General features: G+C 39.0%; 1 protein-coding gene across 1 annotated transcript in view; it reads right to left on the bottom strand.

Moving 5' to 3' along the window:
• Positions 1-26,032, bottom strand: part of FTO (FTO alpha-ketoglutarate dependent dioxygenase) — a 223,875-nt gene that overhangs the window by 141,492 nt on the left and 56,351 nt on the right. The window contains exons 5-7 of the mRNA XM_036390117.1: positions 24,692-24,771; positions 24,227-24,370; positions 18,221-18,340 (exon numbers count right to left, since the gene is read on the bottom strand). Of these exons, the coding sequence (XP_036246010.1) occupies positions 18,221-18,340; positions 24,227-24,370; positions 24,692-24,771 (344 nt within the window). The remainder of the gene's footprint in view (positions 1-18,220; positions 18,341-24,226; positions 24,371-24,691; positions 24,772-26,032) is intronic.

Genomic DNA, 26,032 nt, shown 5'->3' with positions numbered 1-26,032 from the left:
TTGCCATGACAAAAGAACCTGCTCTTAAAGTCACATTTTCTTGCTGCAACACAGTCAAACAGCTGCTCATTCCCACAGGCTTGGGTGAAAGCAAAGCCAAATACATCAATGATCCCCCCAGATGGTATGAGGCAAAATAGGTGAAAGTTTCTGTCTACACAACATTGAAGAGCAGGCAAGCGTGCTTTCCCTGGTCTTGCAAAGCTTTTGGCTTTGGTTTTGTCTACCAGCCATTAACTTTGGGGGACATCATCAGAAATTCTCAATTATAGTTTCACAGACACGAAGTCAGAAGAGCAAAGGTGAAACTTGTCAGAATTGTCATTTTAAACAACTATTGCACTGAAGATAACTGTACTGTATATTGGTAGGACTTAGTCTAACAATATTTAAAGAAGTTCTCTTAATTACAGAGAAATATGAAACTGCTGTGAAACTGCTATAAATGAAGCAAATACTGGGTGGTAGACAGGTGTGTACTCAGGAGGTGGAAAGGAGAAAATGGGTGAGGGAGGAGGTGACAGAATTTTCCCAGAGCTGTGTCAGCCTCCGGAGAGCTGATAAAAACTCCTCTCCTCTGTGCCATCCCAAAGGTACATGGATCACACAACTGTCTTTCCAGAAGTTAAACCCTTTCCACATCTTTCCAAGCACTCCCAATCAGCCCATTTTGTTCCAAAGATACATAAAAGACAGATGCAGAAAGTTGTCCAGAAATAGCGACCGTGGAGATAAAGAAAAAAAAAAGAGATTTCAAGGACAGCAAGAACCCACCACAACACACTGTCTTTCTTAAGGAAAATAAGTGAAATGCTGAAAGAGAAGAAAGGGATATCCTACCAGAAAATTAATATAGATTTTAACTTAGGAACAGTCAATAAGAGATTATTTCAACTCTCTAGGAAAAACAACAATAAATTTATAATCAGAAGTGCCAAAGCTGGAATTACACCAACGAAACTTCAAGGAATCTGAGAGGGAAGGCAGGTGTCTTGTCAATAAATACTGTGCCAGAAGAAGGTTCAGGCCCAACTTTAGTCATTTGCCCAAAGCAAATAGCAAGCAAATGAAAGTGTGAGAATAATAGGATTCTTGTCTCCTACTCTCTATTTCCCTTCATGTTGCCATATGGTATCCATATCTGGGAGGATAAGCAGTACTTTGTACCCTGGTGTTTCAGTTTTCATGACACTTTACAAGTCTCATTGCTCATTTCACCGCTTTCCACGAGCTACTCCTTAATGACACCCAGCCATTGCTTCCTTTGCTTTCCTGTAAAAACAACATACTCAGGAAATAATGAATGTATATTTGTCTCTTTCAAGTAACTGCAGCTCCATTTTAGCCATTTACTTTGCAATAAACTTTTTAAAGAGAGCTGCTTTTCTTCCCAATCAAAAAAAAAAGCCTGTACATCTTAAGGGTCACAATACACTAATTAAAAAACAAAATACAAATAATGTCCCATAGCCTCACTTCTCAGCTATGACCTACATTAACTCTTCCACCTCAGCAAAGAAAAAATTAAATCACAATGCAACAACTGCGCACTCCATAGTTCATTTTGACTTTTCAGCCCAAACAGAAATATCCAGTGACTGGTATAGTTCACAAAAAGGACTATCAAATTGCTTCTAATGGTGAGTTTCTACAAAGCATACTCTGCTAGAGGGAGTTACTTAAGAAGCAGCTGTGGAAACAAGAAAGAATTGGCCCAGAGAAGAGGAGTGTAAGCTTATTAACAACAGCACCAAGTCCCAGCTGAAAGAAGCACCTGAAAAGGCAGAGCTGTTTTGTGTCCTCTGAGTGCAAACAGTGGACTCCAGCCATGGGTTAAGGCTGAGCAGTTTCACTGGAAGGGAAGAGGAACCCTCCAGAGCTAGAGGCCAGGACCATGAGCAGGTAGAAAATAAACCAGTGATGAAAATGACTCAAAGGGTTACTGTTTGGCAGGGAAATCTCTCTCTAACTCTTCCTCAGGGCCCAACCTGCTGTGTAGCCTATATGAGAAAATTCTACATTTTTCTGCATGACAGTTGCCCCTGAAGCAGGTGTCAAAACTTATGTTTAAGAAACAGAATTGTAGACTCAAAATTTTAAGATACTTTAAGTCAAGATATGGCAAAGCTTCTGAAAACATATTGTTCATAATCAATTAGGAGAAAGGAAATTCCTGGGAAATTTTTTCACCTCTCCCCAAACCCCAGATTTCCACAGAATTTTAAAGTCTATCTATTTAGAAACCATTGCAACTCTCTGTAAACTATCCTAAAGGCTAACTTTTCCCTATGGTTAGAAAAGTATGCTACAACATGGTCTAGAAGAGATATTCTAAATTTCTCACCTCAATATGATGAACTTGAATATGAAAAACACACACAGAAACACAAGTTAGATTTTTTTTTTCTAGCAATACAATAAAATTAATATAGCAAAGGGAAAAGATTCATCACTGTTCATAAGAATTCATTTGCCCAGGGAATTTTTTCATCTGTCCTCTCCTTTACTTAGCGAGACAGAAAATAGATTTTGCTGGCTATGTTTAATTTCCACAGCTGTCACTGTGATCTAAAACATTTATATTGGAGCAATCACATTTATCCTCAGGAAACCAGGAACTGGAGTACCAGCTCAAACACTGCATAGACTATCTGCTATCTTCTGACCCCAGTGGTGTCTGAGATTTAGGAGATGTATGGTGCAAATCAGCAGCAAAATATTTTTTGATTAAAATTTATTTGAAAAATGCAATTAAACAGCAAAAATGCAATGAAACAGCAAAAGTTGACATGGTTTATATATGCTTATTGACTGGGTTAATACAAATGTAAGGCAGAAGTAGGTGTAAAATGAAAACAGGATATAATTAATATTTCTGATGTAAATCTCCAAACATATTTTAATGTACAGTAATGTAACAATATAACATATATTCATGTCTTTAATTTGAATGTCCAGTAATGAATTTAATTGTATAAATTCTGATTATGGAACAAGTCACCAAAAAAGAGCATCACAGGAAACAGATTCTTAGCCTCACTTGTAAGTCGTGTTACTTAATTAAGCCCTTTATGCAAATTTTCTTGTTTTTTAAAAAAATATTACAGCACTTCTACAAATATTTACGGTTCAACCCAAGAAAATAAATGGTTGTGATAAATGTAAGAAGGAATTCAAAATATTTCAGCAAACTTTGAGACAGGACTACCAAAATTCTAATGTACTACATATTTGTACAGAACATAATCTTCACTATGAAAACAGCTAAGTACATTGTTCTAGCTATACCAGCTAAATCAGCAAACAACTTTCTCCATCTTTCATGAAGCAAATCTTATTTAGTAAGCTGGTTATTATTCTCACCTTTATTTCTCTGTTCTTTCAGTCTCGCTTGCCAGCCACTAATTTATTTCCCTCCCCTATGCCTTTTTTTTTTCTTTTTTAGTATTAAAAATGGATTTACACAAAACCAATAACAATTTTCAGTAAAAACATATTCTGGTTTTAATCAGGCAGTTCATCACTTTCACACATACACACTATTGCAAATGTTCTATCTGCAGACTTTCAAGCTCAATGTTCTGCTACTGTGAGGCCATAACATAACCACTCCTTCAAGAAAGCTGATTCAGGACTATGTCAGCAGACAAAAAAATAGTTTTGTGACATATACAGTGAAATTATACGTTCACACAGAACTCACATTTCTAATTAATTGTATCATTTATATTAGTAGTTTACATATTTAATGTCCCCAGAGCAAGACCCTATTAAATGCCGCAGCCAAGTTTAAGAGATGAAAACTCAGATCATATTAGCACCTTAAGTTCTTTTAACCCTAGCATCCTTTGCACTTCCAAGACTCTTTATACTTCCATTATATTTATTCCTGTTTCTCTCACTTGATTATTGTTACTCTCTCTTTTCTGCAACTAATTTCCTCCCAGTTTCTTGCTCTGCTCACAAAACCACTTTGACCTTTAATTCTGCCTCCTACTGAACTACTTCAAATGCTTTCAATACATTTTGTGGTGCCAGACTACTCACAAAAGTAGGAAAAAAACCAACGTTTCTAAGCATAAATGAAACTATTAAAATGGAAGTGAAACATTAAAGGCACAAGGAATGAAGCCAGTGCAGTATTTAGTATTTCCACTAACCACAGGCCAGCAGTTGAATGGCAGTCAGCACTTTAGCAATCTTATAACAGAGAAATCATGTAGGAAGCCACAGTGCAGTGTGCAGCATTCCCCCTGGAGCATGTACAGGAAAAAAGTACCCCTAAAATTTTAGCATGTCTGCTTTTTATCCCACAACATAGGAACCAATTGCCCTCAGTGTCTGAGCTGGATTCCTTGCATGCTGGAGCAGAACAAATACTACTTTCTCACCTATCCGTCACAGCAAACATGAAAGATTATGACAAAAACAAACCAGCTAATCTTAGCACCTCACTGAGCTCAGAGCAAAACACCAGGCAGCAGAGCAGAGAAACCCAGCACACACAGACAGTGAAACAATCATCAAATGAGTGGCCAGACAGGAGCTGCTGGCCTCTGTGCTTCCACTCATTTAACCATCATCCTATCTGCTGTAGAGCAACTTTAAAACACCCACAGGTTTGGTACCTAGGTTAAGTCTTTAAGAATTACTACAATATGTTTCATCTTTCTGGCAGACTGCAGGACTTCATCCAGCAGTTCAGGCAGGAAGCCCATTCTGGTAACTGAGTTAAAACTGAGCTTTTTTACACCAGTGAACTCAAGTCCCAGCTCTGCAAAGCAGACACTGCTAACATTTGTTCAGACTAGTCTGATGCTGAATTTTCTTAAAGCAGCAAGGCAGGAGCAGTTATGGAAAAGGCAGAGGGAGGTTTATCATACCCTGATACAGCTTCCAAGAGTGGCATCATTTGTGCTGAGAACAATCTACAGGCTCAGAACATTGCCCCAGCCAGATGAGCCACTCTCCTGTTTTTGGCTTGCTAACTTTATTTACTGTTTCCTTGGCTTTTTGACCATCTTCTTTGTATACAGGCAAGTCCTAACACTACAGAGGGCTATGCTGCACCAACATAATTCTCCTCTAACTGGGTTTTTGCAGTTTCAGGTACTACCAGAAAAGTTTTGGAGTGGACAAACACCAGTGAGGGAACTCTTTCAGGTATTCCATCACGCCCACACTTTTCCAGATTTGGAGTAGGTGAAATGACCACAGCCTGAAGAAATTCCCAGGTCAACATGTACCTCAGATTTGCAATCAAGGAATGGTCACCTTTCCAGAAGGGAGCAAAGGCAATGTCACAATATTTTGGTGTACACTGGCAGTAGGACACTGTAAAGGCTTTGCAGGTGGACACAGCAACTCAGCACACCTGGACACATAACTGAATTCTGCTGGAGCTGTGGGAATGGTCACACAACCCCAGAAACGTGCAAAAAACAAAACAGTAAAAATCCTTTGGTGCTTCCCTCTCAGTCAGCTCCAGCACTTCAAAGAACACAGCTGAGAAAAACACAAAAACCCCTATGGTATTTTGAGAAAGGACTGAAATATTAGGGCAAGGGTAACTTCTGCACAGACACAGCCTTTGAAAGAACTGAAGGCTTTCAGTATAGCTCCTCAATTCTGAAACCACAATGACTGGGATACAGCTGGCAGCTGGACAAGAATCTCTGCAATACCTCCACATCACCTGAAATGACAGCCATATATATTTATACCTCATAAAGTGTGTGTTTATATGTATACATACACAAATATATATATATATATGTACACACATTTATAATCTTTAATAAATCTTTCTAAAAAGGCTTAGAATGAGACACAGGTAGGTATCTACTTTTTCACAGGCTTAAGTAGGGAAAATCTTCTTCCATGTGCTTTTTACTATGAATTTTTTTCTGATTATGAGATTTTCATTATTTTTAAATGGAGGATTTCTGGAGGAGCTGTTCAGTGCACAGAGAACTTATGTTCTAATACCTCTAAACAGCTCCAAAAGACTTGGGTCCTTAAGGAAGAAGCATGCTCCTCTTCTCTCTTCACCCCAAATTGTCTCAAAATGATTTTCAGAAAAAAACAGAGAATGAAACAAGCTTTAGAAAAAAAAAAAATCAAAGGAAAAAACACTGAAAAAACCCAAACTCCAAATAAAAGAATGTACCTTTGACCTCTGGTAATTCAAATAGAGTGTTAATCACCAAAGGATTAACACCCTCTGTATTATAAATAACATAACCAGTCATCAAGAAATTATAACACCCCATATAATCAAGAAACACTAAAGTCTATTATAGAACTATGCCCAAGCAGTGGGATGAGAAGTCCTAATATAAGAAACTTAACACATTGTATCAGTTAAGAGAGATTCTGCAACTTCAAGCATTATGGACAGGAGCTTAGTACTTAAATAGGCAAATATTTTACTCTCCATGCGTGCACATGGCTGTATATACATAAATATATATATATAAGCATCCATGTGCCATATAAACACACAAAAAAAACTCACAAGCCTTAACCATTATATGTATTCTTTAAATTTAAAAAAAACCTATGCATATATAATCTCCTTTTTTTTCTGAATAATTTTATGTATGTGGAATCAAAAGTAAATACTTTCCAACATACTTTAAATAGTTTTCTGCATTCAACATAACTATTTCTTGCTTAAACAAGATTATTTCTCCCTTATTTGATTATCTCTCCCTTATTTTAAATGCAGTATTATTAAAGCACAGAGGTATCAATTAAGAGAATTCTATCAAAACATTAAGTTTTTAAAGGGATGGGTGAAAAAAATCAAAGAAATCACTACCCACAGTATTTGGTTTTGAAGAAGACACACAGCTACACCTCTATCTTCTGCCATCTTCCCCATAACCACTTCCCACTTGCAAAGCCTCTCCATCCTATTTTCTCTCAAACCACACCACTCCTTTTTGCCTGAGAGCCTTTGCCATCCTTTCCTGCTTTTTCTCAACCTCCAAAGCTTTTCATGCCAAGCTTGTTTTCTGTTCCCACTGTTCCCAAAGGTCCTTTCCACCCACACAGGCAGGTTCAAGGTTGGAAGCAGTTCTGCACTGACTCCAGAGCTGCTGTCCCAGGGGTCCTCACTCACCTTGCCCCAGTCCTGCCATTCTGCCAAGAGAAGGCTCCCAAACCCCTGCCCCTGTTTGCACTGGCACCCTCCCCTTAGCAGCTGCTTCCCTGATTGCTTCTCCCCCACCCCTCGCTCTTCCAGAAACCTGCAGAGGTAAGTAAATAAGTAACATTACCCAGGCAGGTGAAGCCGATGAGCTGGTGAGTGGAACTCACTCAGCACTTACTGTTTCCAGCTGTGCCTTGCTAATCAATCTCTTCTATCCACATAGGAGGGTTCCACTAGGATCCCAGTGTTTGCCCCAAGAGGAAAATCAGAACTTTTCCCCAACATGGAGTACCTCATGAAGAATAGAAAGAGCAACTCATCTCAAGAAAGAACAACTGAGTTCAAACTACTTTAATATGTAATAGTATTTTCTGCTGAGACTCAAAGATCAGTGGAGAAAAGATCCACATTCTCACAATCACACTGCCTTAGTTTACTTCTTTCAAAGACAATAAAATAGTGTAGAGTCATGGAATCTGGTGACACATCTACCAGCAGGCAAGCCAAGGTTGGGATGAAAATGGACAACTCTTGCCATGTACAAAAACCTTAAACTTAGATGGGGATTAAAAGAAGAGTAGACTTTCTTAGTTTGAGAAGCATTTACAATCTAAACTGCATTAGAATTTGCCCTTTAAATCTTCAGGAAAAAGGACACACTCCTCTAGTTCACTTCCTCCCATTGCAGAACAAGTAGCAAATCTTATCTTTTTCAAGCCCACTATAAAATCCCACAGAATTTCCACACCTATGAAATACAGTTTCTAAATGAAATACACTTTAAAGCTGTACCATGAGAAAAAGCACAGCTTAATTAAGTTAACTAAGCTGATTAAGCCATGCTCTTTCACCTACTACAGGAAGTATTTGGCCCTGGAGCCATCCTAAAGGCACCTCGCACAGCCTATGACATGTTTTCCAGAGATAGTGTATATATTTAGTCACTGTGGAAGGGGAAAAAGCAAACACCCTATATGTCAGCATGCCAACAAAAGAACAGAAGAAGTATCAGCTGATAAAGCAGCTGTTTACATCTCATTCTTGTCTGGAAGGTAGGTATTACATTACAAGGGAATAGAAAAGGTTAAGAGAACAGTACCCCACCACCTGAGATCTGACTGTTATAAAATAATTTAAGTAGGAACACATTCTCCAAAAATCCTGATCATTGACATTATTACTTGAATCTTTGTAAGTTAACAAACAACTCAGACAAATTGAAAATTAACTAGATTACAGCAGCTTTATTTTAAAATAATTAAGAACAATCATTCTATTTTGTTGTATTTAAATGCATTTATATCATTAAAAGAATTCTTTAAAAATTTCAATCCTTTAAAAATCTATAAAAGCAATTTCTAAAATAAAGACATAGCAGTATTCTTATCTTGGCTTTTCCTGGTACAAGGCTGCTGCTCTGTGTCTCATAAAGATTTCTGGTAGAGTGAGAAAACCTGGTCAGTATCAGAGACTTTCCTGGGACCTGTCTGCAGTGTCGACAAGCAGCTAAGCTGAATATTAATACACTCTCCATCATCAAAAGCTGTTGCATACCCAAAGGATGAAAAATATTTTAATCAGCTTTCAGCTTGTCTAGTAGAAGTCAGTTTATTCCTTTGGGATTATACATCTATGTGCTCAATTTTTGTCTTCGTGCTCTCTCTCCATACATATTACTTTTGAAACTAGCAGCAAAGAGCCTAAATCTGCTGTTTTGTTGGGAAAAGCCAGCTAATGCTGTGATTCAATTACAGTATTTTACATTAAAGAAGAAAATGTAGAAGATGAAAAGCAAAGAAAAAACTTGAGAAAACAGCCCTATTATCAAGTTTTTTAACATTAGGATTTCTTAAAGGAGCCAGTGAGACTTTTTTATTTTGTTCAACATCTACACAAATTTTAAGAGTTTTCAAGACTGGTTCACCTGTTGTCTTCCCCATCTTTTCCTCTCCCCAGTAATTACTGCAAATTCACAATTCCTTTAGCATAACAACCACCAGTGGAATTGACCCACGAATGTATAAATATTTTATAAGTATGTGTATCAAGTACATCCTACATGAGAACCAACAAAAGATCAGTAATGGAAAAATGTTTTGAAGAGCCTTGACTGTACAAGTGTACCTGCATGGCAGCCTCTCCTTTCTCTGCTGTCCTTCCTCTGAGGGACAGCACCAGTCCCTGTAATGCTGCATTAATGAGGAAAACACCTACAGGAGGAGACCTTTGACAGTGAGAAATATTAATAATCTAAATTCTGTTTATTTTTAATCCTTTCAAAAGCATCATAACATTTTGGACTAGGACCTAGTCAGGATTTGTACTGGTCTTTGCTTTGAGCACCTACATAATGCAATAGAGAACTAATTTCATCTTGCCTCAGCCCTGCTTCCTGGGGATAGATGTATTACCACTGGACATGCACCACCATCATGCTCTTTCCTCTTGCCCATAAGAGAAGACAGGAAGAAATGTAAGGCTCTGCTGATTTTCAGATTTTCTATCACCTCATGGAAGCCTGAAGAGTACAATCTCTGTGTGGTACTACACAGCATCAGCATCAACTGGTTTGTACAGGCTAATCTTAAAATAATTTCTATTGTTCATCAGCAACACAACCAATCATTACTTCTGAGCAAAAGAGTGAATTCTGTGGTCCTACTACTGCAAATGATTTCAGCACAAAAACTTCTTTTTCATGAAATGGAAGCATGACATTGGACAGAAGGAAACCAAAAGGATCACAATGAGTTAACTTACTCTGCCATGTAAAAAAGTCTTATAATTCAGTTATCCAAGCTGAGTCCCACCACAACATCACAAAACAATTGACCTTCCAGCTAGCTGGTGAAGCTCTAATCCATTAGCATGTAGGACACAGCTTGAAGATGGAGCTAAAATGTAATTATTAGCAGTGTGTATATGCATACATATATACACAGACACATAAAAATAATCACTTCAGTTTATTACACAATGATATTGATCCCTAGGCAGCTAGACAACATGAACTGATGCACTGTTCCCAGCTATTAACAGTGCACTTTGTGGATCATTGCATGCTAAGCACAGAGCTGGATTCATCTCCAGCACAGCTCCACTGCTGCCATTCCTGTCCCCCAGCAACAATCCAGCCTGATTCACCACCCCCTTCATTGTTCTACTCTATTATAGAAATTCAGAATGAGTGCTGTGAAAACTACTCTGATTGTGATAAACAACCACATTATTTTACTAGAATAATTTAAAATATTTGCTACATTTAAACTTTATATTAGTGCCTCTGTTGTGAAAATTATATAGAGTTCAGATTGACTAGCAGTCCAAGGAAAACTGCCAAAATCTGATGTTCACTTGTAACATCTGAGAAAAGCCAGTAATTATCTTCCTACTGCAGAATAGTAAACATTATTATATCTACAGCTTCAGGATCATTAAGCAGAAGCATGTGTAGTGACAAACAGAAAGTGCAAAAAAGACTCACACAAAAGCTCATGAGAACAAGACCTGGGAGCTGCCAGGAGACAACCAGGGTCAGCCAAAACACAGTAAGTTCTTTCTTAACAGACAGAATTTGCCCATCTGACAAAAAATAATAAAAAATAATAAAAGCTCTTATGTGGCCCCATCTACACTTTCCAATCATGATATGGGGAGGCAGAAATTTGTTGGTTTCCTTGAAATGCAGGATGTCCTCTCCCTAGGAAATAGCCAATAAGTAATTGTCAGATACAGAAAAAAAAAACTAGCCTCATTTAATTGAGGAGGAATTTAAGATTAGAAATTGTCTGCAATCTAAAACCAAAGTTAGACCTCAATGTTTTGATTGCCAGACTGATTTTGAAAACCACACCTAAGTTACTTGCACAAGTTAAACAGAGGGTCAGTAAAAGAATCAGCACCTAATTCATCAGGCCATAATGCTCTCCATGGCAACTCCTGAAGCCAAGTTATATTTCTTTATGTATAAAATGAAAGCTGCAGTTTTGAGCAAAGATGAAGTAACTGTTAAAGAACACATTACAAAAACACTATTCACCCATGATCTTGTTGGGAATTAGAAGGACTGATGGTCAGATAGGAGAGAAGAGCTATCAGGGCAGCAAGAGCAGTTTTCCAGCAGACGTCACCTCCTTTGCCTACCAAAGCCACTTGGAAAGCAAAGCAGCTGTGTTCTATTTTATAGTGGTTACAGAGCCACTAAAATACAATAGCAATAAAACCACATTTAGCAACACTAGCTGTATTAAAAAAAATACAGCAATGTAGATTGTGACATTTTAGTCATACTGCCATTCGCTTTCACTTTCATTCAAAATCACAACTTACCCTAGTTTATAACAATCACAGTACAAATTATTGCTGCCAAACCACTGTAATTCACAGTTTTAACATCAAACCAAATCCTTTTTTTTCTGTGTAGCATGTCCATAAACATATATACACAAATGCATAAGCTCTGTATCTGATCACTTCTAGGATTGAATAAATAAGAACTAGAAATAATTTTAAATATTGGTAATAATTAATCAATTCCTATATAGCATATAACAAATCCTAAAAATACAGATTAATTTCTTTTCAAGAAATACTATTCCCAGTCTTCAAATATGGTCTTTTATTAAGTTTTTCTCCTAGGAAATATATTTCTGAGAACATTAAAGCATATCATAGAATCTTCTGGGTTGGAAGGTACCTTAAAGATAATTTAGTTCCAACCCCCCTGCCATGGGCAGGGACACCTTCCACAATCCCAGGCTGCTCCAAGCCCTGTCCAACCTGGTCCTGAACACTTCCTGGGATGGGGCAGCCACAGCTTCTCTGGGCACCCTGTGCCAGGGCCTTGACAGCCTCACAGTAAACAATTTCTTCCTAATATCCAAACTAAACTGCCCTCCATCAGTTTAAAACATTCCCCCTCTTCCTCTCACTCCATGCCCTTGTGAAAGACTTTGCAAAGAATAATGAGACAGGTAAAACTACAGCTCAATACTACAACATCATTATTTCCACAACAAATAATAAGCCTCAATAAAAACACTATTAATACAAAGATCTTCTGTTATTCTAGTGTATATGCACCCAAGGTTTTGGGAGAACAAATTTGATTTCTGGTGATTGTGGTATATACATTTATGCCTTAAACTGTAGCAGAGAACTCGTGGGATTTTACATGCAAGTGCAGGTATTTAGAACACACAATTGTATACATCTAAGAGTATAAAAATAGTGAGGATCACAGAAAGAAGCCCTGTAACAGCAAGAATAAAGCCCAAGAGCACAGAATTCTAGCTATCCAAAACTGCCGCTCACCAAGATCCAGCTGTGTGCAAAGAACACCTACAAATGTCAAACTTGCAACACCTACAAATGTCAAACTTGCAGCTCAGGTGCAAATCCAGCTGAGGGGGAGGCAGAGGCAGGAGCACAGCACAGGCACAGCCTCACAACTCAACCCCAGCTGGGCCATCAGAAACGTCCCACAGCACAGACAGGGACCTAAACCTCTCCTGGCTCATGCCAGTGAACATTGCAACCTTAATGCTGTCAGAGTGATTCTCCCAGAATGCTGCTGAGTGGGAGGCTGCCCTTTGAACAATTCCAGTTTCTCACAGAAATGTTACAGAGGTTGATATCAACGCAGCTCAGATCTCAGCCAGCTCACGGAAGGGTTAAAACAGAAAGTGCTATCCACTGGTTTGCTCTGATGTTCCTGGAGATATTGTCACTGGATGTATCCTCAGAAGAATTCTATTCAACACCTCTGTCTTTAAGTACAAAGCTGTAGGCTGTAGCAGCTTTAGGAAACATAAGTATCCTTTTTTCTGCTGCACAGTATCTGTGTGTGAAATTCTCTAAAGGGGTTTAAGTATTTACCCTGAACACTATCAGACAGTTTCTAAAATTTTCCTTATCCTGTTGCAGAAACACTTCAAAGAGAATCATAAACACAGTCTTTTGTGCTTTCAGCACACATGTTGTTTTGGAAGCTTAAGTCTGAATTCCCTCAGAATTGTAAATAATTTTTTTTCTTCAAAGATGTGCAATACAACTTTACTTTTTTTTTTTCTTTTTACAGTTTCATTGTGATTCTGCTACAGACAATGCTCAATCTTTTCTCCCATTTCTGACAGCTAAAAATATTGGGGTCATAGAAATTATTGCTAGAAAAAAAAAATAAAAAGAAAAAGAAAAATAAAAAGAAAAAAAGTCTCCAGGATCAGGTTTTGTTGTTGCTGTTTAAGATAAAAGATACATTTCCAGAAACATCTGACTTCCAGTGTACACAAAATATAATCTGCCAAAAATACATTTATTTAAAGGCTCTGGCCTAAACAGATAAGGAGAGCCCCAAAAGACAATAAATATGGGTAAAATTTGGGTTTTGGAGCTGCCATGTTGTTCCTGCATTTCACAGCTCATTAGGCAAATCCCATCACCCGTGGCCACATGGCCCTCCAATAAAGTGTGACACTGCAATATCTGAGCACCACGGGAAAACCAGAAGAGAAATTAAAATAATTCCTCAGAGTTCCTGGAATTTTGGCTGACAAGGTCAAACCAATTCAAGTGTCAGTTAAGTTGCTATGCAATTTCTGAAAGAAGCTAAACAACCAACCAGCCTGTTTGTGATCCCATTATCTATTTTTTTTTAAATAATTGGTTAGTTGTTTAAAGTGCCAAAGTCTACAAAAGCTGGGAGAATTCCTTGTAAAAGCGTATTTTTTCTTAGAGCTTTTCATGGTTATCTGGGAACTGAAATACTCTTGATTTAAATACATATTTAAACCCTTGCTTTAATTTGGGAGGAAAAAAAATGGCTCTGGGCTGAGATTTTGTAGCTCAAGTTTCAGTGTAGACTCAATTCTAACTGTCAGGCTGTAAGCCCCTGACAATAGTGGCTTATAGCTGAAACTATGACATACTTCATATATAGCAATAGGAGCAAATAATGAAACAGACCTCAAAAAGGAAAGAAAAATAATTTTACAAAAAAAATAGCCTCGCTCTCTGATTTCAATTCAGTTGTGAAAACTGATAAAAAGCCTGTTATTGAGAATAACAGTAATAATGAGACTAAAGATAGTTTTTAAAAAGTTTACAAATCAAGATGAAAGCTGTGCAGAAAGATCCAAGCCTGCATGAAATGCCACTTTGATCATTCTGCTTACACCAAGTGTGCACACTTCTGCTTTTACACTACTACAAACTAAAAGGTGTGCAGCATTTCATTATCCTCAGCTCTCTTATCAATGCCAAAAAATGAAACAAATGGTGTAACAACTACTTGTGCTTCAGTTATCCCATTAAGAAATTACTTCCCCAAGATCTATGTTTCATTCCTTTAAGTAGTGCCTGCACTGGAGGCAGTGAAGCCGTTGTGCTGTTAAATGCAGCTCCAAGTCACTCACACTTCTCTCTACATTTCAGTTCCACGCTCTCTTGTCTTGCCAAATTCCTGCATAAATAGGTGGGATTAAATGGAGCCTAGCCTACCAAACATAATTATATATGTTGTGATTTTATACTGCAATGAAATTGATACATTTTAATAATGCCAGTCTTGGCTCTTTCCCACTAAAGTCAATAAAGGTTATTAAGGCCAACTGCCATATAAATACATTGCTACATTGCTAAATGGACTGTCAAAGCAGGAAATACAATTCACACCATATAGCAATGTAAGGCCCTTTTTTATTTTTTAAGGAGCACTAGATATGTTTTAAAAAGCCTTCAAAAATTCAACATGCAAGTAAAGCCATATATGTTTACTTTTCATTCCACAAACAAAAATATTGATTTACATTTACAAACAAAATTTGATTTACATTTTACTTTTCTCATGTGAACGAATCTAAAACAAAATAACCGAAAAAAGACTGTTGGACTTCTGCAGTTCTTACAGATTTGGTGTGGTGGTTACAGATTTTCATAGCTAAAATAAATGTCAGATTGCAAGGTTTGCATGATATCAGACCCTGAGAGACAAATTGTCTCTCCACTGAATCTCAGAACAGCTACAGCAAGACTTGCTCACATCACATGAGATTTCAGCTTTTCAGACTTCTCTTTACCCAGAAAGCAAAGCCTGTACAGTCTTTTTTCAAATGGTAACTCTCCCTTTGAATTCTGCAAGCATTTATCCTGATGTTGCAGGCGATAACGTGTTAATCTTGGATGACTTTTAAAAAAAAACCCTCCAACATATGAATAGCCTTCATATTTTCAAGGGAGGGGGAGAAAAAAAGGAGGATTGGTTAAACTGCTTCGGATTTAATGGCTCATAAATTCATGAGGTAATATTGTGGGAAATGTGATGTTTTATCAGAATGTCATTCAAATGAAAGGTTTAACATTTACATCACAAGAGTGAGCTCTAAGTAAAACTATCCTCAGGGAAAGAAATGCCAGGAATAAACATCATGATAAAATTGTGTGCTTGCTATAATGTACAAAAAATATTTAATAAAGCCCACAGGTTTGGGCTAAACTTCTTGCTTTATCATACTCTGCCGTGACAGAAGAGTAATTATAATTAGCAGAATCAGAGATAAACAAGAAAAGAAAGTTTCAAAAATTATTAAACAAGGGGAAAACCTAAAAAAAGACAAAGAAGGTCCCTGAGACTGACTTTTGTATCACTCTAGACACATATGTAAAAAAGCTATGTCAACAGTTGTTCAGCTTACACACAAAGGAAAAATACATGTTTAAATATTTTCTTTTAAGAAAGAATTCCTTGTAAGCAGCAAAATCCTTCCAAAACAAGACCAAAAACTCTAAGACATTTTACTTTTAGCATTTTAAAGTATTATCTCTCTTTTTTTCCAAAAATCATCCAGCTAAAGTTACAAATTTGGAGGAAAAAAAAAAACCAACCAACCCACCGCCTGCAGACTACCGGGTACCATCAAAAAGACCCTTTTGATTTAACTTAGCTGTGGAAGCTAAGCATGCACCAAAACTGCACTTTTTCTGTTAAATTGCTGTTGAATTTGTTAAGCCGCGGCCGATTTCCTGTGCGATGGGACGGCAGGGATGGGGCCGGGGAGCAGCCGGGACGGGGCCGGGGAGCAGCCGGGATGGGGCCGGGGAGCAGCCGGGATGGGGCCGGGGAGCAGCCGGGATGGGGCCGGGGAGCAGCCGGGATGGGGCCGGGGAGCAGCCGGGATGGGGCCGGGGAGCAGCCGGGATGGGGCCGGGGAGCAGCCGGGATGGGGCCGGGGAGCAGCCGGGATGGGGCCGGGGAGCAGCCGGGACGGGGCCGGGGAGCAGCCGGGATGGGGCCGGGGAGCAGCCGGGATGGGGCCGGGGAGCAGCCGGGACGGGGCCGGGGAGCAGCCGGGATGGGGCTGGGGAGCAGCCGGGACGGGGCCGGGGAGCAGCCGGGATGGGGCCGGGGAGCAGCCGGGACCGCTCCCGAGGCCGCAATTCCCGGCTGGCAGCGCCGAACCGCGGCTCAACATTGCCCCCTGGCGGCCGCCGCGCAAACCGCGCGTCCCGGCCCCAGCGACGCCCCCGCGCCGGGAGCGCGCCCCGAGTTTACCGAGAGACCCCGCAAAACAGACATTCCCAATTAACATTCTCCTCTGTCTCCTCCAATAGCTGAAATTAATTGTGATTAATATGTTATAAGTCATAAAACATTAAAGCGATTCTTAAAATATAAATTAGAAGCAGCTTCTGTCTTGGCCCAAGCTTGGGTTTGCTGATAAATATCATCCCGAGGCTTGTTGAAAGGAGATACACTGACGCCACCATGTTTCTAATTAGAGACACATGGCAATGTCACACCAATTGCAGAAAACCTAACCCTTGAGAGTTCCAGAGTTTGCTGTTCTTCCATGTTTTCAACACACAATGGATATAAAATATCAAACATTCTTGTCTCTACCTCATCTAAGCCTGTGTTACAAGAGAGTAAGTTGTCATTTGAAAGAAAAACAAACCAAAAGATTTTTTTTAAATTATAAGGATCATTCCAGAATGTGAGCACATAAGAACACCAAAAAAAGGTGGTGGGGGGGGGAACCCAAACACATAAGCAAGTTATATTTTCTCTCCTTTAGGAAAATTCTATGTTCAGTGAATTCTTGTGGCAAGTGATTCCACAACTGAAATGTCCACTTTTCTGGGCGTGTTTTCCGAGTCTGAACTGCATAGGAGCAGCTGAGCCACAGCTTTGCCTGTCAGACCCAAGGGTCTTGCTGCACCCCAAACACAGCCCTGATCCAAATGGTACTCAGCATCCTCAGCTGCAGCACAAACTCTTCCAAGCCAGTACAGGCAAACTGAGGCTAGTTTATGCTGTGGCCAGCAGAAATGACTGAGAAGCAGCTTCTGATGCAGATGGATGGAGAGGAGGACAGTGGGTTTGCCAGCACAGCCCCTTCTGAGTGCAAACCCAGCCACAGGCACACTGGCAACTGCTCTGGAACTCTGTGAGCACAGGCTCTCACCTGAGGCTCCACATGGACAGCAGCAGGAGAACAGTGTTTGGCACTGAATCCCTTTTAAATGGGATTTCGATGTACTTTGAAGTACCCAGATATCTTCATTACATTTATTCTTGAAATAATCCCCTCTTGCAGGTTCTGGCTTTGGTCTCAGAGTGCAGGTGGACCACAGACAGTTGTACTTCCAGATGACCAATTCTGATCTCAGCTTTCCTCAGACACATGCACCACTGTTGTCACTAGCAGAGGTGTCTGTCAGGGTGTTGTACAAAAAAGCTGACAATGCACAGCATTGCAATATATGGCTGTCATCTTGTGAGGCTCTAAAAGGCTCATATGAGGCTTTTATGAGGCTTTCAAACTTTAAAAACAAGCAAAGTCAAGAACTAACTAAAATCCTGGGGTTTTGGATCTGATTTTGCTCACATTTTTTCTGGCTACTGGGGGATAAAAGTAAGAGGAGACAGTGAAAGGCTGACATTGATTCTGCTTCTCATATGTTCTGAATAAAGTCTAAAACCCATTACTACAGTACAATTAAAAACATAATTGTGAGTGCTCTTAGAATTAGGCCCTAGAGGCCTTAGACTTTAAAACTAGTGCTTACCATAATCTCCAGTTTTCTCCAAAATTCTTCCAATTTAGCCATAGGCTTAAGCCACCAATCAGTGCACTTCAAGTACCTCTTGCCTTGGAACCAAAACTGCCTAAGCCACTCAAATTCAACCTGCAAGATAAAAACACATGGCACCATAAACATCCAGAGTCCTTACCTGGGGCAGGAATGGGGCAATGGAAGAATCCAGCTCTACCTGAACAGTCCCATAGGAAAGGAGTCAGTTACCTGAGCAGGTCATTTCCAAACACACCCTTACTCTTCATCTCTAAATACACCCAGCTGTTCATTTCTAATCCACATCCATTTGTGACCTGAGCTACTCTTGAAGAGCTACTCTCTTCAAACCCAGAGAGGTGCAAAACTCAACTCTCTTTTTTCCCCCTGTTTTTTACATGGTGTACATGTATAACAAACGTTAAAAATTCCAGCCAAATATGCACCAACTCTGGCTTATCGTGATTAACACTGTGGGTTTCAAATCATTCCAGTCACAGGAGATGGACAAACACTTGCAGTAATAACATGGCTAGAATGGAGCCCAGTTGCTCTGGAATGAGAGGGTGGCACACAAGGAATCACAGCCTCCCATCCTGCACCAGACAGCCCAGTTAGCAAAGATGCTGCTTCTCCTTAGGAGTAATCCATAGTCCTGGTCTTTAGAATTCCATATTTATCTTTGTTGTGGTAGTTACGTTTCACACTGAGTTCAAAGCTGCTTTAATCATTATTTGTACCACAAAGAAGATTTGTTTATCCCTGCTCAGCTCTGAAGATGCAAACAAAGACAACCAACCAAGGTGAGAGAATAAAGAAACTGCCCAAAGCTGTCACCTAACACTCCCTTTCCTGCAAGAGAAAACTGAACAGCTACAGAAATCTGAAAGTGGTCCAGTTAACATTAACTAAAGGTTTGGTCCATGCATTAAAGATTACAATAAAAAATACTTACATTTTCAGTGTATAAAAAGAATATTATAGTAAAATATAACATGATTAAATATTTACATTTTCAGTGTATAAAAGGAATATTATAGTAAAATATAACATGATTAGTTGGCAGAGACAGATATTTTAAAATGTCTTTTAAAAATCCTGACTGCTAGCCCATGACTTTTCAGCACAGAAGTTTGATGATATCCTTCCAAAAAAAAAAAGAAAAAAAAAAAAAAAGCTGAAGGAAACTTTGCTTCCTCTATAATATTAATGAGATATGAGAGATGAAGGATCCAGTTATGGTTTGGTACAAAAATAAATAAACAATACCAGTATATGCAGTTCTGAGAAATCTGACCAAACCATTACTCAGTTAGAATTTTAAGAACTCTTTTTTTTCTCTCTTCCCTTCTTTTTGAGTTTTTTGGCCTCTATAATGTGCTGTCTGGCAAACAGGTTCCATGAAATTAATCATGAGGCCATTAATCAATGAAAAAAATATTTTTATTAAAATCAATCTTAAAATATGACTCATCATAGATCTATTTCAGTCAATCTGATTTTTACCTAGCCATATTGATTTGTTGCAATAATCTATGTAATTTCACTCTAAATGCAGTCTGGCATATTGGCCAAAATTTAAATGTATCTTGATTCCATAGGAAATATCTATAATTTGACACAAAAGAGTAGTTTTTTCAGTCTAAGACATAAAGTAGAGCAACAAGCTGTTCATTTTCTGCAGGCTTAGCTGGTCTCATCAGAGGTCAGTGTGTACCTAATTGCAACAAGAGGCTGTTTAATGATGTGGACTGCCATCTCACACAGCTACCAAACTCTGCTCTGCATCCATCTCACTGCATCTCTGCGCAGCTCTAACCTGGGTTAATAAATCGGGGTTGAGGAGAAAATGTTTCACCCTCCAAGCTGGCCACTAAACTGCTTGACAAGTGTCTGCTCTGAACTATGACCTCTGAACAGATATGTGTTGATTCTGAGACAGAAAATTATCTTGATGAGGAAAGGGTGACATGATTTCTCTTCTGTAATAACTTTTCTCTGTAGCAGGAACTCACTTCTCTTGAAGTCTCCTTCCATGCACAGGAGAAGCTGTACCACTAGAAAAACCTCAACACTCAATACTGGAGAGACACAAAAATTTGGAATGGAAGTTAGAGAACATTCATCTTCTGTGACAAAACTCCCAGGTGAACAGCTCTTGGATTTTAAAATTGGAGACTCCCATACATGAGAACTAACTTCAGTTATCATTAGAAAGTATTTTACATGACTGAAGATGACACAGCTTAAACATATTTGCATATAGAAATGTACAGGCTGAGTGTCTGAGGAATTATTTTCATCTTCTAATTGATTTTCACTCACGACTTACATCTGTGCAAGTCAGCTCAGAATCAGGCCTCATGTGTCTATTCTCAACATATTTTCAAGCTGTCCTTTAAGCAATGATTAAAGGCCAATTTTAGGTTATTGTCAAGACTGGGTAGTAAAAGGCCAACAGTAGCATTTGATATTTTGTGAGGCAATGCTCCTCAGTCAATTATTTAAGAGTACTGGTTACTCAATGCCACACACGTGGGTGATCTATATTCCCTCTCTGCCATACTAGCAGCCACCAACCATGCTCACTGTAACGTGCTAAAACAAACCTTCCTTTGGCTGCCTGCCCCTCTCCCTTCTCACCCATGACCTCAGTGTCCAACACTACATCCCTTCAACTCAGCAAGCCCAGGTCTCTGCCTTCCCAAGCATTCTGCAAGCTCAGTTTATCTCCTGCTGCCATAAAAACAGATTTGCTGTGGGCAAAAGTGACTGTACCTCACAAGCAACAGGGCAACCAATTCAGTCTCTAGTTTTAGTCATGGTAATCAGGATCTGATTATCACAGCTGAGCACACACCCTGATGGGAACAAACCCCTACCTTTCAAATTTAAGCACTTAGTTTGAAACCTGCCATATTTTCAACACAATCCCATGACACAAAGAAGACTTCTCTGGTGTTTTACTACACTGAGGACATCTGAATGTTGGTTTGGTGACGGCAAATACAGAAGCCTTGAAAGTACTTCCCATCAACATGAACTATTAGCAGATTTTGTGTTAGTCAGAGCAAGAAAAAATTTCTTTGAAATGTGAAGAACAGGCTGGTGAAGATCTTTTCTGCAGGTTTATTCTTATATGTATGAGCATTTACATTGTCTGTCCAGGAGTATTTAATTCCTTTAACAAGAATTTAGTTGCCAGTGGTTTTCCCCAGGTGCCCTGTAGCTCTGTTTGGGCTGTGCTCAGCAGCTGTTTATGTTTAGGAAAGCCAAGCAGGAGGAGCAAGAGGTTGCCATTCAGAGAATTGTGCAAGACCGTTTCTTTTGGGATAAATGATTCCTGACCAAACAACAGCCTGGCTGTGACTGTGTGAGAGCTGTCAGGCTATTGTCCTCCACAGCTGCCAGGTAACTGCATCACCCTCCCACCCCCTGCCACTGCAGAGTTTGTGCAGACTGCAAGGCCACGAGCTGCACAGACAAACTGCACGTGAGCACCCTTAATTAAGGTTATCTTTACCTACAACTACAAAGTACACACTGGGAGTGAAGTGACTCACACATCTAACACACAGCACATACCTTGCAATTACTCAGATATTCCTTTGAAGGCTGTTTTAGTGAGGGAGACCATGACAACAAAGCTAGGTTTAAATTAAACTTCCACCTGGCTGCCCACTAGAGATGCTAAAATCCTCCTCAGGTTAGCATCTCACTTTTTCAACAGGAATACCTCTGTCAAGACATCCAAGACAGGGCCCTGAAAAATGAACTCTGGGAAATCCAACATCAAGTAAGGACACCCCCCAGATACTCTTTCAGAGGTTTCTCTGCCCACCAAAAAACTGGAAAAAAATGAAGTCTCCACCTATGCTTCAGATCCTCAGTTCAAACACACTTTATCAGCACAGCAAGTCAATTTTCCTGCCCAGGAGTACAAAAGTGAAGGCACAGAACCATTCCTCATTCTTTCAGACCTGCTCTTAGGCTTTTTCCCTGGAGCAGACACAGATAATTCATCCAGGCCTCATTTGGCAGAGCACTTAATTTCAGCACAGTCTGTGAATCTGCTAAACTAGTAGATTTTAGCTTGGTACTCTGATGGTTCTGCTCTGGTTAATGCTCTCTGATGATTGCTTTGGAGGTAGCAGCAAGGGGGTAAAAAGAATGAACCCATAGCATTTCAGGAAGATAAAGAACCAAGAGGAATGGCTGCACCTTGTTATAAGAGTTAAAACTGAAGAACTTCAGTTATGACAATATTTAAAAATAAAATATCATCACCTCTAGATACTATCTCATTTCAAGCTCATGATCTCTGGTTCAGAGGAAGAAAAAAAAATACAAGGAGCTTTATGAATAGCACAGAAAGCTGTATATCAGAAATACACAGGCAAAACTGGGAAACTGTGAACTGGCAGTTCTTTAATCCTATGGAGATTTGGATTTTAGTGCTATTTTGATTTTGCATTAAAAATTGCTAAAAAACTAAGAGAGTTAAATGAAAGATTCATTTTCATCAGTTTGATTCTTTTAAGAAACAACACAGTCCCTTGTTTTTCCATCTGCCTCATAAAGTTTCAACCTAAAACCTGTATTAGTGCCTGAAAAGACAAAGATTTATCATGCAACAAGGTAGGAAGCTTTTATATACAAGAAAAGTTGCATTAGCTTCACAAGTCTTTATATTTTCAGCTCATTGATGTTTGAAAAAAAATATTTACCACAGAGATAAGCCCCTAGAAATTTTGTCTACTTGTGCAGTAATAAATGAAATTTACATAGCACTCTAATAGCAAGTGAAGATTTGACCTTGGGATAAAAAATAAGGAAAAAAAAGAAAATAGTAAAATAGGTGGATGGGTAGTCTCTTTTCAAATTAAATATAGATCCAGTGTGTCTACTAAATGCACAATAAGTACAAGTTAAACAAGGATTGCTGTTACAGTATATCCCATATGTGTAACAGGAAACATCCCTGTATGTCACATTGCAAAATTATTCAGGTGACTGCAAACACCAGGGGCTACTCTCTCACCTGATGTAAACAGCACATGGCTTTGATGTTAAAGGACCCGTGCAAATTTATCCCAGCTGTGCCTGTGGCCCTTGCTGTGCAAACCACATATGCGTGCAGTTTTATGGACTGAGCCTGATTAATGTTTTGTAAACCCCTGCATGCATCAGACTTCTTTCAATTGCCCCAGGAGCTGTTTTGGTAAAAGCCAAGGGCGTGAATCTTTTGCCAACACTATGCTCCATTTTACCAGCTGTAAACACAATGCAGATAAAAATGCGTTCTACAAAGTTTTAGTAGCACTACACAATAATGTATTCCTCAGCAGACAGAAATTTAAACATTTTACATGAATTCTAATTTGAGTGCAAATGACCTTTGTACAGCTTCTAATTTATCTTAGTAGAAATACAGCACAGCTCCAAGCAAGAAAGCACTTCCAGCTTCAGTGGAATCCTGTCCAAGTGCATGAATACTTGCATCTTTTGTAGCACTAAATGACCTGCTTAAATATGTTCCTCATATTTCCACTGTATTTTCTTCAGAACATACTTTAGAGCCCACACTCACAATTGTGCCACCCATGGCATTATGCAAAAAACTGGTTCAACAAAAACCAGGGAGGAATAACTGAAAAAATCTACCTGCTCCTTTCCCTCTAATCCCTTCTCTCTCTTCCTTTCTGTTAGAGAAGTGCCAGAGTAGTCTGTTTGACCACCACACTGTCAGTTCTGGTGCAGTATTTTGTGAAACTTCTCTCACTTTACCAGCAGAGGGATCTTAAGAAGGAAAAATGAAAACTTCCAGGATAATCCCTATTACTGTACCCAAGTAAAAAAGTCATAAAAGCCACATTGCAAACTCATAAAAAGCAATGCCTTGTAAGCAGCTGAACACACTTAATTGCCATTAACAGTCATGGATGAGGAGACTGCACTGCTCAGACCTGGCTGAAGTATTTTCAGTGTAGATCATCTCACCTCATTATGTATTTCTTCTACTTGCTTCACCACTGCAGCTTCCAGTGATTTCAAAGACAAAGCCATTGAATCAGAATCAGTCTGTAAATTCTGGAGTGCCAGTTCACACTGTCCAAGTATGTATTCCAATGTTCCTCTTGAAGACTATAAAGATACAATAAAAACTTATATACAGTCACTTCAGAAAATTTGTATTTCTCAACTAGATTTCATCAGCAATCCATGGGGTGTGGTGCAGCACATTCACAATTCACATCTGATAAGCCTACCTGGGAGTTAAGGCCAATACCAATACAGAACCAATTGTACCTCAGTCAAAAATTAACAGCAGCAGTTAATGAAAAGAGTTTGAGTCATAAGCATAACATGAAGCACAATTCTGATAAGACACCAGGGTGCTGCATACATGGCACCAGGACACTGGCTTTACAAGGGACCAAGCAATGAAATGGTTTTGGTACTTACATCTGCCACCCTGTGAGTGGAGCTGAACCGAGGGGATAAACCAGCCAGAACACAGTGTTGATGGGTCACATTGAGATCATCTAGGGACAGATTAGAAAACCTTAAGCACAGGGAAAAATTACTCTTAATAAAAGTTAATCTGGTTGATTATGAATTAAGTACATTTTTCACACTTTCCTTGCTTTAATGCTTAGAGAATTCAGTCACATAGCTCCAATGTTTTGCAGAGCACAGTAACTATTTACTATGCTGAAATCATATTTCTACTTGCATTAGCCTTCTCCTATACAGTTTAGAAGTGCCATTCTCCCACCTCTCATAGGGAAAGTTCAACTAAACAAATTAATTCCTCCAAAGCTGAGGTGACTACTAGGTCTAGACTACTGAGGAGACTAAAGAAACTTCTCGGAAGTTACAATCTCTTTTCCCAAAATCACTAAAAAATGCTCAAAGTTCTTGAAAACAAAATGCTACCAAAAAAAAAAAAAAAAAAAAACTTATGAAAAACTATTTCCTATAGATCTATAGACACATATGAGGATAAATTGCACAGAGCCCAGTCGTGCAAGGACCACAGAACATTATAATCTCTGGACCTCACAATATTTAAATACACAATGACTTTCAAGAAGAATTGTGTCAGAAAACAAACCTAAACACTTCCACTACCCCTTTCAGTGCCCATTCTTTGTGGCTGTGTATAGCAAACATAGAATTAGACAAATTACATTTTGATTTGCACCTTTATTCAAGCCCTTGGCATAACTTTCATTGTAGAGTTGCACCTTGGAATTGCTTCCAACTGTCTCTAATCCTTTATGAATCTCAGAAAGAAGCCTGTAATTTTAATTTAAGAGTCGACAAAAAAATCTAAAACTCTAATTGTACAAAAATAGTTGAAGCTTCATTGCTTGCCTGCCTCAATGCATATTAAAAAATACATTTTAGGATGTAAAAGATTGTGGCAAAGATTTATTGTCTTTTTCTCCTAAATATATATTAACTGAAAAGAAAAATCACTCTTTGTTAAATTGGCCGCTGTCCATCTGGCATTAAAAGCTTTTATTCAGATACAGAACACTACACCCAGAATGCTATTGTGGTTTTAGAGCCAAACCAAAGCTGTTTCATTCCTTGGTCACCCATGTTGGAAGTACCACAGTGCTCTTGTAGGGTTCAGTAAAAAACAACTCTTAAGGAGTCAGCCTCAGTTTTACATGACTAAGCACTGACCCATAGGTCTGCAAAACCAGAACAGAGATTCTGCAGGACAGGATGCAGGCTATTGTTCTCTACATGGGATCCCTCCACCAATAAACCTTCTCAGTGATTTTCCTGTTA

The sequence above is a fragment of the Molothrus ater genome, chromosome 12 (genome assembly GCF_012460135.2).
Source record: "Molothrus ater isolate BHLD 08-10-18 breed brown headed cowbird chromosome 12, BPBGC_Mater_1.1, whole genome shotgun sequence".
NCBI classification, from domain to species: Eukaryota; Metazoa; Chordata; class Aves; order Passeriformes; family Icteridae; genus Molothrus; species Molothrus ater.
This window is presented reverse-complemented; position numbering and strand designations above follow the sequence as displayed.